At 45.9% G+C, this 13538-nt stretch overlaps 1 protein-coding gene across 2 annotated transcripts in view; it reads left to right on the forward strand.

Moving 5' to 3' along the window:
* Positions 1–10284, forward strand: part of LOC311148441 (collectin-12-like) — a gene marked incomplete at its 5' end in the record, with an annotated part of 61298 nt that extends 51014 nt beyond the window's left edge. For both annotated transcript variants that reach the window (XM_084185410.1, XM_084185409.1), the window contains 7 exons: positions 6287–6373; positions 6603–7646; positions 7998–8489; positions 8607–8743; positions 8851–8960; positions 9308–9454; positions 9609–10284. In XM_084185410.1, the coding sequence (XP_084041536.1) occupies positions 6287–6373; positions 6603–7646; positions 7998–8489; positions 8607–8743; positions 8851–8960; positions 9308–9454; positions 9609–9696 (2105 nt within the window). In that variant the 3' untranslated portion in view covers positions 9697–10284. The remainder of the gene's footprint in view (positions 1–6286; positions 6374–6602; positions 7647–7997; positions 8490–8606; positions 8744–8850; positions 8961–9307; positions 9455–9608) is intronic.
* Between the last annotated feature and the right edge of the window lie 3254 nt (positions 10285–13538).

A 13538-nucleotide genomic window follows, 5' to 3' on the forward strand; every position in this document is an offset into this window, starting at 1 on the left:
GTTGGGAATGTTGTTTTGATGTCTTGTTTCCTGCACTGGAAAGAGTGGGATGCTGGGAGAATGAGACATTCAGTGAGTGTATGTAGTAAACGCTTTCTCAAACATGCGAAAGCAATTACTTCTGAGTTTCACACTACTACACGTCTATGACACCACCCATACCAGGCACATATCCAGAAAGTGTCTCAGAGTAGGAATGCTGATCTAGGATCATCTTTACCTTAAATCATAATGAATAAGAGGGGTGGGGTGGGGTGGGGGGGGTGGGGGGGGGGACCTGATCCTAGATCAGCACTCCTACTCCTACAAGCGATTCAGTCTACTCCCATTTTAGTTTAGCCCAATTACAGACGAACACATGCAAGTCATTCAAAGCATGCATGAATTTCTGGGTTTCTATTTTTGTAAGGCGTTTTTTTGCATTGTTTGTTGACAATGAGAAAAGTACACTCATCCTTGGTGGTTTGAAGAATGACTCATTGTTGTTTCTCTGTCTCTCATCTCTCATTTCCAAGCTGTTGCCTTTCATCCTCTCTGTCATTGTCAGTTAGATGTTCTATCAGCACTCTACTTGTATGTCATGTAAATGTACTTCCTTAATTGGGTCGTTCCATGAAATGAGTGCCTTTTGTGAATAGTTATGCACGCTCAAAAAATATTTTCCATCTTCAAAGTGGTAGGCATGTTGTGTAAATCAAATTATACAAACCCCCCAAAAATCAATTTTAGTTCTAGGTTGTAAGGCAACAAAATAGGAAAAATGCCAAGGGGGGTGAATACTTTCGCAAGCCACTGTATGTGAACTGAACTCTCATTTTTAATATGGTCAAACTATTCCTTTTTACATTTTTTTTTCAAAATAAACATTGAAGCAGGTGAGCTGGTTCTACTCTTTTTGACCATTTTGTGGTGTTTTGTGTTAGACAACTGAGCGTGTTGAGCATAACACATCAACCCTGTTACCCATAGACAGGCTAGAAATATTTTAACAATTTACACACAACAAGCTTCCATTTCCCCTGATTTATGGCTGATTTAAGATGAAATCGACAACCCTGTTATGGTCAACCATGTTACTTTATTTGGCACTTAATAGGCACAAATTTTTTATTTTACCTCTTAAGATTGGAAAACATGCAATGCAGGAAATGTTAAACTTATAGGGCTCTATTTTTGGCTGGTGTTAAGCCAGCACAATTGTCAAACACACGCTTGTTTGCAATTTCGACCTGTTAAAGCAGTCACTCTTCTATTTTCAAACCATAACGCCAGGATTGGTAATTTACCTCGTAAGGGACGGTAACAACACATCTGCTACGCTGATCCTCAATTCGGGGGGCCCTCAGGGGTGCGTGCTCAGTCCCCTCCTGTACTCCCTGTTCACCCATGACTGCATGGCCAGGCACGACTCCAACACCATCATTAAGTTTGCCGACGACACAACAGTGGTAGGCCTGATCACCGACAACAATGAGACAGCCTATAGGGAGGAGGTCAGAGACCTGGCCATTACATTTACATTTACGTCATTTAGCAGACGCTCTTATCCAGAGCGACTTACAAATTGGTGCATTCACCTTATAGCCAGTGGGATAACCACTTAACAATATTATTATTATATTTTTTTTGGGGGGGGTGTGGGGTGGGGTAAGGGGGGGGGGGGGTATTGCTTAAAGAGGTGGGGTTTCAAGTGTCTCCGGTAGGTGGTGAGTGACTCCGCTGTCCTGGCGTCGTGAGGGAGCTTGTTCCACCATTGGGATGCCAGAGCAGCGAACAGTTTTGACTGGGCTGAGCGGGAACTGTGCTTCCGCAGGGGTAGGGGGGCCAGCAGGCCAGAGGTGGATGAACGCAATGCCCTCGTTTGGGTGTAGGGACTGATCAGAGCCTGAAGGTACGGAGGTGCCGTTCCCCTCACAGCTCCGTAGGCAAGCACCATGGTCTTGTAGCAGATGCGAGCTTCAACTGGAAGCCAGTGGAGTGTGCGGAGGAGCGGGGTGACGTGAGAGAACTTGGGAAGGTTGAACACCAGACGGGCTGCGGCATTCTGGATGAGTTGTAGGGGTTTAATGGCACAGGCAGGGAGCCCAGCCAACAGCGAGTTGCAATAATCCAGACGGGAGATGACAAGTGCCTGGATTAGGACCTGTGCCGCTTCCTGTGTAAGGCAGGGTCGTACTCTCCGAATGTTGTAGAGCATGAACCTACAGGATCGGGTCACAGCCTTGATGTTAGCGGAGAACGACAGGGTGTTGTCCAGGGTCACGCCAAGGCTCTTCGCACTTTGGGAGGAGGACACAACAGAGTTGTCAACCGTGATGGCGAGATCATGGAACGGGCAGTCCTTCCCCGGGAGGAAGAGCAGCTCCGTCTTGCCGAGGTTCAGCTTGAGGTGGTGATCCGTCATCCACACTGATATGTCTGCCAGACATGCAGAGATGCGATTCGCCACCTGGTTATCAGAAGGGGGAAAGGAGAAGATTAGTTGTGTGTCGTCTGCGTAGCAATGATAGGAGAGGCCATGTGAGGATATGACAGAGCCAAGTGACTTGGTGTATAGCGAGAATAGGAGAGGGCCTAGAACTGAGCCCTGGGGGACACCAGTGGTGAGAGCACGTGGTGCGGAGACAGATTCTCGCCACGCCACTTGGTAGGAGCGACCGGTCAGGTAGGACGCAATCCAAGAGTGAGCCGCGCCGGAGATGCCCAGCTCGGAGAGGGTGGAGAGGAGGATCTGATGGTTCACAGTATCAAAGGCAGCAGACAGGTCTAGAAGGACAAGAGCAGAGGAGAGAGAGTTAGCTTTAGCAGTGCAGAGAGCCTCCGTGACACAGAGAAGAGCAGTCTCAGTTGAATGACCAGTCTTGAAACCTGACTGGTTTGGATCAAGAAGGTCATTCTGAGAGAGATAGCAAGAGAGTTGGCTAAAGACGGCACGCTCAAGAGTTTTGGAGAGAAAAGAAAGAAGGGATACTGGTCTGTAGTTGTTGACATCAGAGGGATCGAGTGTTGGTTTTTTGAGAAGGGGTGCAACTCTCGCTCTCTTGAAGACGGAAGGGACATAGCCAGCGGTCAAGGATGAGTTGATGAGCGAGGTGAGGTAAGGGAGAAGGTCACCGGAGATGGTCTGGAGAAGAGAGGAGGGGATAGGGTCAAGCGGGCAGGTTGTTGAGCGGCCGGCCGTCACAAGTCGCAATATTTTATCTGGAGAGAGAGGGGAGAAAGAAGTCAAAGCATTGATCTTGGTGGCCATGTGGTGCCAGGATAACAACCTCTCCCTCAACGTGATCAAGACAAAGGAGATGATTGTGGACTACAGGAAAAAAAAGAGGACTGAGCACACCCCCATTCTCATCGAAGGGGCTGTAGTGGAACAGGTTGAGAGCTTCAAGTTCCTTGGTGTCCACATCACCAACAAACTAACATGGTCCAAACACACCAAGACAGTCGTGAAGAGGCCACGACAAAGCCTATTCCCCCTCAGGAGACTGAAAAGATTTGGCATGGGTCCTCAGATCCTCAAAAAGTTCTACAGCTGCACCATCGACAGCATCCTGACTGGTTGCATCACCGACTGGTATGGCAACTGCTCGGCCTCTGACCGCAAGGCACTACAGAGGGTAGTGCGTATGGCCCAGTACATCACTGGGGCCAAGCTTCCTGCCATCCAGGACCTCTATACCAGGCGGTGTCAGAGGAAGGCCCTAAAAATTGTCAAAGACTCCAGCCACCCTAGTCATAGACAGTTCTCTTCTACCGCAGACTCCTGAACAGCTATTCATGGCAACCCGGACTATTTGCATTGTCCCCCCCCCCCCCCTTTACGCTGCTGCTACTCTGTTTATTATCTATGCATAGTCACTTTAACTCTACCCACATGTACATATTACATCAATTTCCTCGACTAACCTCCCCTCCTGTCAATGAAGGCTGTTTTTTTTGTCCTGCCCAATGCATTCGTCAAGTAGTCAAGACTATCGATAAAGGGTTTGGCTCATGAGACCGCTTTGAAATAAATCTTAATCACGAAAGCATTATTAAAAGATAATGTTTGGGAGCAGCAAAACATTGAGCAGACATTCCCTTTTTATCTATGTTGGCTATTACATTATTTTAGCCAGCTCCTGTTATTATTTTGGATGTGCGTAAAAACCCCTCCATGTAGGCTATATGCCCATCATGGAACGAGAGATGAGATGATCCGGGGACACTGGTACTTAGAAACATTTAAGTTATTTTCCTGTAACAATTGCTTGTTTTCCATTTCGTTTTATTAAAGAACAAGCCCTTATAGGCTACCCTTACACTACTATAATGAAAGCTGGTTCAACAGCAATGGGTCTGGGTTCTTTCTTATCCTGGCCATGCATTAGCTAAGTAACCTATCCATCAAAGGTTTCTAAATGGTATACTCGTGACGCTTTTGCCGACATGCTTTTGCATTATTCACAATTCACATACGCCTACCTGCAGTGCATACTCCATTCGGCATGTATCCATCCCCATTTCCAAAGAGCTCCTCTTGTCCGGTTACTAAAGACATGCTCCTCCAAACATATTTGAATTATTCAGTTCTATAACAATATCAAAGGTAGGCCTAGGCTATATCTTGCTTATTGAGAACGTGCCTCACATACAATGCAATTTGCGGGAGCCTATAATTTTTTATTTAAGGAGAAGTGTGATGCATAAAGGCGTTGAAGCTAATTACAATAATGTTGACTGTCAACACTACAAATGTATTGAGCAAACACTGGATTTTTTTTTTTTTACTGTTGCTATCACTCGTTTCTTACTGTAGCCTATGCAATTTAATTAACTGTAGTATCAAACCACAATGGACTAGGATAGAATATTCCGTGCCCCTAGCTGAATTGGAGTTCATGACAAAGCAAAGACCGTCAATAACCTACAGAACTTGAAACAAACACATGCAGTATTAAGCCATGGAACGCCTTGATTGGTCAGTGAGTGGCCAAGCCCTCGTCACACCTACACCTTGTTTATTCATCAAAACCCAGCCCTTTCATTCCACAGTCAGTTACTGCGCTCATAATAACGGCTGTGAAAATAGCAAAAAAAAATCAGACACCCCCCGGACATATAGCGCTACCGCCAGCGCTTAAATGTACTATTGCGTTAGGTTTGTTAAAATAGAGCCCATAGTGCATTTGAGGTTTAAAAAGTATTCTGAAGTTTGTAATTTACACTTTGAAATTTCAGACTTGATTTTCACTTACGAAAAATGTATCAACCCCTACAAAATGTCCATTAATTATAATCCACATAATAATTCACAGTTCCTGTTACTGCAGGCTTATTTTCTTGCTGTAGCAAACTGGCTCAAGTTAAGATGCTACATCTGTACAGCTTGCCCAGATAAACACACTCAATCATAACAGTGGGATCTATCTATCCATGTCCTCCAGTGCTCTCAGTCAGAAGGAGGAATTGAGGTGGTGGTGCATCTTCTCCTCGTGTCTTTATGATCTTTATGATGATTCGGCCCTTGGTGGTCAGAATAAAGTGAATGATGATATCCATTTAAGGGTTGAGCTCGGTGGGGTCTTTGAGCCTGATTAGTTGCTTGGTCTTTACCTGTTTTCTTAAGTGGAGGATAGAAATAACAGCTAGGGTACAGTTTTCACTGGTTGTAACCCCTGTGGTCTCCAGTTAGATGGTTAGAGATGGCTCCCTAGCCTGTGGAAGTGGTGGTGGTGGGGTGATTCCATGGAATCCGAGACACATTCCAGAGGAAATGAAGGGTCCTGTCGCCTGTGGGGGAGTAAAGACCCTCCCTGACACAGCGTCTGTCTCCTTAGGTTACCCTTTGATCCCCCTGTTTACTGAGGACCCCCCTCGGGTCGCTTCCTGTCCCCCAGGGTACCTCCAGTGTCTCTGTGCTACCCCTCTCCTCTCCAGACCCTACTCCTTCTGACCACCCACCCCCTCTGCACTCATCTGCCAGTGTCTTCAGTGTCTCATGCTCAGTCTTCATGGACACACCCAGTCATTGAGACATTATTGTGTATTACATGACCATTTCCTAATCCTAGCGCTTGTGATTGCTGAGGCGACCATTATTACATACCCACAAGACATATAGACACATATCTTATATATTGTGTCTGAGTGAGGTTTCATAATAATTCTTTCTGATCCCTTTTATACATGGTGTCTGTGGTTGCAGGCTATTCTGCCCATCCTTCTCAGACTGTTAATATTGTATGGCGTCCACCACTGTGCTGAAGAGCCAACCCTGAACTGTGTTGTGTTGTTTGTGTTGCAGTGGTGCAAAAGGTTGAAAATGTGTCCGAGGGTATCGAGAGCTATGGGGGGAAGATCATTGCAGTGGAAACAGACTTGAAAAAGCTAGGTGAGTTTCACCACTACCTGCCACATAGTCACAGCTGTATAGGGCATATACTATAGCCAGTTGACCATGCAGTATCCTTTGTAACTTAAGCCTGTGCATTGTGTTGAATAATAACAATTAAGAGTTACTGTTTTGACAGACTTTGATTGAAGTCTTTGATTGAAGTCTTTGATTGAAGAGTAACCACACCAACCATCAAGTAACAATTTCTTTCACACCATGTCCCCAGATGACCAGACTGGTGAGAAGTCGGAGAACACTACCACAGAGATCCAGGCCTTTAAGAACAACATCCGGGCTCTGCAGAGGCAGCTGTCCGAGGTGGCCGAGAGGAGCAGCAGTAACCGGGCGGCCCTGGGTCGTCTGCAGGATGCTGGCCTGGACATGCAGGGCAGCCAGGGCTCCATACAGGGTCTGCTGGACGCCAACACGGCCACGCTGAGGTCCGTCAACGGCACCCTGCGGGCCTACGGCGGCACCATGGAGGGTCTTCAGGAGGACACGGCTCGGCTGCAAACGGAGCTCCAAGAGCAGGTTCGGCAGCAGAGCCAGGCCCTGCTGAGCATCGGGAATCTTAACCTCACCCAGGCCCAACAGAGGGGCCTGATCTCGGCTTTGCAGAGGTCTGTGGACGACACCAGCCAGGCCATCCAGAAGATCCGAAACGACTTCCAGAGCCTGGAGCAGACGGCCAGGCAGACGAAGTCGGACACTGATTGGCTGAGGGAAAAGGTGCAGAACCTCCAGGTGCTGGCCTCCAACGCCTCTGCCCTGGCCAAGGCCAACAACGACAGCCTGGAGGACGTGGGATCTCAGCTGGCCTCGCTGTCCGGTCAGCTCCAGAACACCTCCAGCCTGGCGGAGAACCACGACCAGACCCTCAGGGAGATCATGGACCAGCAGCGCGACCACGACAACCTCACCTCCTCTAAGTTCGACCAGCTGGAGATACGCCTGGACGAGTCAGAGGGGAGCATCGACCGTGTGACGGGCAATATCAGCTTTACTACCCAACTCCTGGGTGCCATCAACCTCAACCTCAACGAGCTGCGCACCTGCGCCGAGACGGTGGGGCGCCACTCCGACTACCTGTCCGACCTGAACGCCACCGTGTCGGACGTGAGGTCGGACGCCACCACACTGAGGTCGCAGCAGGACGACCTGGCGGCCCGCCTGGACAAGGAGGTCACCAGCCTCTCCATCATCATGGAGGAGATGAAGCTGGTAGACAGCAAGCACTCACAGCTCATCACCAACTTCACCATCCTACAGGGTAAATCAAATGAAATCACATTTACATGCGCCGAATACAACTGGTGTAATGCTTGCTTATGAGCCCTTCCCAACGATGGAGAGTTTAAAAATAAAATAGAAACACAAGAGGAATAAAATAAATTACACAAGAATGGAGCTATATATACAGGGAGTACCAGATCAATGTGAGGTACGAGGTATTTGAGGTAGATATGTACAAGAAGGCAGGGCAAAGTGACACACACACAAACACTCCTCTATTACACTAGTAGCTTTTTAGTTGGTTTTTAGTTGGTTCACTCAAAAGTTGAAAACAGTACAGCGTTGAACAGACGCAGGTTTATATCATTTTTATTGTTTCTTGTTTCAGGTCCACCTGGTCCAAGAGGCCCGCGGGGAGACAAAGGACCCCAGGGAGGAGCCGGTCAGCCCGGTCAGAAGGGGGAGAAAGGGGATACGGGTGGGCCTGGGGTGCAGGGGCTCCGTGGAGAGAAGGGATCTCCAGGACCACCAGGAATACCAGGGTTCAAAGGTCAGCCAGGCTCACGAGGGAATCCAGGGTCAAAGGGCTCCCGAGGGTCAGGGGGCAGGGCAGGACCCCCGGGGGCGAAGGGTGAGCCAGGCACGGCTGGGCTCCCTGGGAGAGACGGACAGCCCGGTCCTCAGGGGCCACCAGGTCTGTCGGGAGACCGAGGACAGGTGGGGCCGGCTGGGGCACAGGGACCCAGGGGACCGGTGGGACCTGTGGGGGCCCCAGGGCCATCTGGACTGCCAGGACTCCCTGCCCGATCTGCAGCAGCAGTGCCTTTGGTCCCTTTCTCGATGCAGAGTGAGGCACCCGCTCCTACTGTGTCGGCCCCAGGTGATACTCATTAGTTTTTATACACCATCGATATGTCTGTATCACTCTGTCAACACCAACTATGATAGACAGGACATTAGTTCTTTGTGAAAGTATAACAATAACCATTCACTGCAGGTTGTCCTCAAGAGTGGGTTGGCTTCAGAGACAAATGCTATCACTTCTCCAAAGAGCTGCACAACTTTGACGATGCAAAGAAAAGCTGTGATGCCAAGACTGCGTCAATGGTGATCATTAACGATATGGATGAACAGGTAAGAAGAGTCATCCTCATAGGCCTTTCGGAATCAAAAGCACAACTGTTCGAATAGTCATAAAATGAGTGACATTACTGACATCATGTTTCCTTGTTTTCTCTCAGAAATGGCTGCAAAAGCAGACCTCTGGAAAGGGCTACTTCTGGATGGGTCTGACAGACAGGGAGGAGGAGAATGCATGGCGCTGGCTGGATGGAACCGAACCTGCCTTCTCGTATGTATAGCACCTCAGTGTCAAGGCTGATGCTAGTCTTTCACAGCTGAGATAATCCCATTAATATCAGTGCAAGACTAAAGGGGAAGTCACAGTAATAATAATAATAATAATATGCCATTTAGCAGACGCTTTTATCCAAAGCGACTTACAGTCATGCGTGCATACATTTTTGTGTATGGGTGGTCCCGGGGATCGAACCCACTACCATGGCGTTACAAGCGCCGTGCTCTACCAGCTGAGCTACAGAGGACCACAGTTACCTGCATGTGTCTCAAGTTAGGTTTCATCCCTCACTGTATAGTGGGGATTTCAGTGTGTGAGTGCCCTCTGCTGTGTGACTGTAGGCAGTGGAAGCCAGGACAGCCAGACAACTGGAGCCACGGGCACGAGAGAGGAGAGGACTGCGCTGGCCTCATCCACGAGGGACTGTGGAATGATTTCTTCTGTGAAGATCTCATCAGCTACATCTGCGAGAAAGCCATGGAGTATCTGTGAGTATCCATCTACAGTATCTGTCTGTCTCTTTGTGTGTCTGTCTGTCTGTCTGTCAAGTTTTCTATATGTATCGTTTTTTCTGTCTCAGTCATAGTTATATTGTTTGCACAAATATGTTTGATAATCTACAAGCAATGTCATTTTCTGCAGCAAAAACTCCAGGATTATAGCACCCTCTGTGGAAGAAGAAGAAGAAGAAGCATGGTTGAGTCAGAGGCGGTATGATGAGCATCATTAGGCTCCACCCACAAGTGACACGAGCCATCTGACACACTATGCATGGACATGCTATGTGGAGAAAGACAAGGGACAAACTACACAAGCCTGAATCGGGACTATGGCTGCATTCACTGAGATTTCCCCCACTGGTGGCCAGATTCAGCTCTCCTCCAAAGTGAATCCAGACCACTACTTCCAGCATTTGCATTCCAGCAACATGACAATCAAGAGTTGAGGAGAAGATCAATATATATTTTTTAAATAATCACCAAAGTAATTGACTCATATAGATTTGTCTCATTTAATTGTTTTTAATGCTGTTTTTTGTATGACGTTAGTCCATTTATAACTGATTATCTGAATGTATATTTTCATATTGCAGTTTTTCAATGTAGATCATTATTTTACAGTGCCAACGGGACTCACCACAGTGTCTTTCACAGTTGAAAGTCTAGTTCCTTCATAATTATGTGAGGTGCAAAATGATGCGCAAATAAAGCAAAGAAATGTCGCTGATATGTCCTTTCTCAAACCTCAAGAACTGTCTAGCTATATATAAGTATGTTATTATACACATTAATCTAAATAAATGAAGTATTTACACATATTAACAGTCAGAAAGTCTGCTTGGTTGTAAAGTCAAGACTGCACAAGTTTACATGTTAGTATTTCTGTATGTATGGTACTGTATATTTGCGTATGGGGCCTGTATGGTGTATGAGTTTGTACTTTCCACAATGTAGCAAGTGACTACGGTCGTGTTCCAGGCTGGCTTCAATGCAGACAACTAATGGTTGCATGCCACATCATCCTGTCCCTCCGGGATTTCGTGGGGATTTTTTTGCAATATCTGCGGGCAAAGATGCTTGATTTTGCTGCTGCAATTCTGACATTTTGCATGGCAATATGCAATGACTTTGTCCAATTTGTCACTAAGATGCGGTGACGAAGGAAAACGTTTGTTGATGTGTGGCTTGATTGAACCATATTATGCGGTAAATGTACGGTGATTGGTTGAAATTGAGTCCTCTTTATGTACTGCGATGATGGGTCAGTTTTAGTTTTATGCGATAATATTGCAATGATTTGACTGTATTATGCGGAAATCGTGCAGTGATTGGTCAAATTTGCAAGGCCTCGCATAGTATGCGGGGAATTGTTGACTTTGTGTCGCAGAATTGCGGAATCCTGGAGGGAGCGAGGTACTGGTTATCGACTGTGCAGTTGGGAATCAGATTACTATATGATATGATGTGGGAAGCTGTTTTGATAAACACCTTTCCAGGCGTTGTGAGTTCTGGCAGGCATCTGTAATGTAGTCAGCCTGGAACGCTGCCTGTGTCTCATACCTAATAATATCCAATTGAAAGTGCATTTTTCTGCACTAAGGGCATTCATGTTTCCTGGTTTTGATAGTCACAATTACCTGCCCTGTTAAATAGATTCTCAGGTGCTTTTGTATAATTTTTTGCCAGTAGTTCTGAAAGTAACGCTCACGAGCCAAAAGTCCCTGAAAATTGCATACTATGTCACACGTGCAGATATGTGCACCACGTCATTGCTCTCACTCGCTTTGCTGTGTGTGTATCTTGCTAGCTGTCACTCAAATGGCAAGGGACTGAAGCTCATTGGCTAGAACTCAAATTGCTAGGGGGCTGGCCCACGTGGGGGAAAATGTAGGGAAAATGGCTTCTAGAAAAACAGTTGCTTTCAAACTAGATTTTTCGTGGCTAATTGAGGCAAGACAGTAATTATTCTCATAGATTATGCATGTACACATCCAGCGGGAGGTTTAAAAAATATACTGAACAAAAATATAAACGAACATGCAACAATTTCAACGCTTTTACTGAGTTACAGTTCATGTAAGGAAATCATCAATTTAAATAAATAAATTAGGCCCTAATTTATGGATTTCACATGACTGAGTTTTTCCCCACAAAAGGGCTTTGTTACAGACAGAAATAAGCCTCAGCACCCCCCCCCCCGTCCCGTCCCCCCGTCCTAGACGATCCCGCAGGTGAAGAAGCCACATGTGGAGATCCTGGGCTGGTCTGTGGTTGTGAGGCCAGTTGTACGTACTGCCAAATTCTCTAAAACAACGTTGGAGGCTGCTTATAGTGGAGAAATGAACATTCCATTCTCTGGCAACAGGTCTGGTGGACATTCCTGCAGTCATCATGCCAATTACGCGCTCCCTCAAAACTTGAGACATCTGTGGCATTGTCTTGTGTGACAAAACTGCACATTTTAGAGTGGCCTTTTATTGTCCCCAGCACAAGGTGCACCTGTGTACTGATCATGCTGTTTAATCAGCTTTTTGATATGCCACATCTGTCAGGTGGATGGATTATCTTGACAAAGGATAAATGCTTACTAACAGGGATGGAAACATATTTGTGCACAAAATTTGAGAGATAAGCTTTTTGTGCGTATGGAAAATTTCAGGGATATTTTATTTCAGCTCATGAAACATGGGACCAACACTTTACATGTTGTGTTTATATTTTTGTTCAGTATACTTAGGGATCTATTCAATCCGCATCGCGGAAGTTCAGCTTTACAGCATGATTGAAATTTAAAGGCAATGTTCCCGCTTTAGTGGAGACTGCATTCACGGTAAATGCTGCATAGTCCCGTGTAGCTCAGTGAGCATGGTGCTTGCAACGGCAGGGTTGTGGGTTTGATTCCCACAGGGGGCCAGGATGAAAAATGTATGCACTCACTAACTGTAAGTCGCTCTGGATAAGAGCGTCTGCTAAATGACTAAAATGTAAATATGTCGGCTCAATGGAAATTACCTTTAAATTTCGATCTATCGCGGAATCTGCAAAGCTTCAGCAGATTGCTATATCATATGATGTGGTTATGATGTGGCTGTTGGATGCCTATCCAGGTGTTGCGAGTTCTGGCAGTGTAATGTAGTCAGCCGAGAACACAGCACGTCTCTCTTAATGGAGATCTTACCAGAGGTCTCATTTGCCTTTATGGTGCCAGGAAGTTGATTCCATCCTTGGACCCATGTCTTTGTACTTACAGTACTTATAAGATGCTGTACTGCATCTTCACACGTACTGTATTTGTGGCTGGAAAAACTATAATTGTCCAGTGATGTTTGACATTGAGTTTTATTGTTTCTTTCTTTCTTGTCTAGCCTTGATTCATATAATTATGTCAATTCATTCAGTACACTGTAGCATGGGACTAGATATCACAGTGCATACAATTAGATGAACACTTCAAGTCGTAAATGTTTTCCCAAAAACATTTCATATTCTGTTTTCCGTTCCTATCTCGAACCCAATTCCAGTCTCTCCTTCAGCTGCACAGAAGTTTGAAACGATCTGACACAGTAGCACCTTTTAGTAGAGGGATTCTAACACTAACTACCAGTACAATACCAACCAGGACAATGGATCCTGAACACAGATTTTTAAACATAAAGAACAAAACAGTGACTAACTGAATACTGTGAGAGCACAGACTTTTTGTATCTCTTATCTTCTGTCTTCTAAGTTGGCTTGAACTTTAAAAAACAAGCACTTTTCTTAAATTGTTTTACCTTGTTTAAGATGCACACTTGTAAATACATTTGACTGAGCTCTTGGTAAACATTAAAGCAACAGGGAGAGAACATTAGCAAAAAAGGTTTACAAATTTGAGCAGTCTCAGCTACACCTAAAGTACTAATAACATTCAATACAAGTGTATACCTGCCTTACAAACCATATAATATTTCCAACCATGTGATATGTGAATAAATTAAGTCATTCTTCAAATGATCCGATCTGTGCATAAAATAGCCTACTAATGGTGCTGTTTCACATTGTTTACAAATAAAGTACAACACACATACACCAA

This window comes from Coregonus lavaretus (assembly GCF_964263955.1).
Source record: "Coregonus lavaretus genome assembly, chromosome: 2".
Classification (NCBI taxonomy): domain Eukaryota; kingdom Metazoa; phylum Chordata; class Actinopteri; order Salmoniformes; family Salmonidae; genus Coregonus; species Coregonus lavaretus.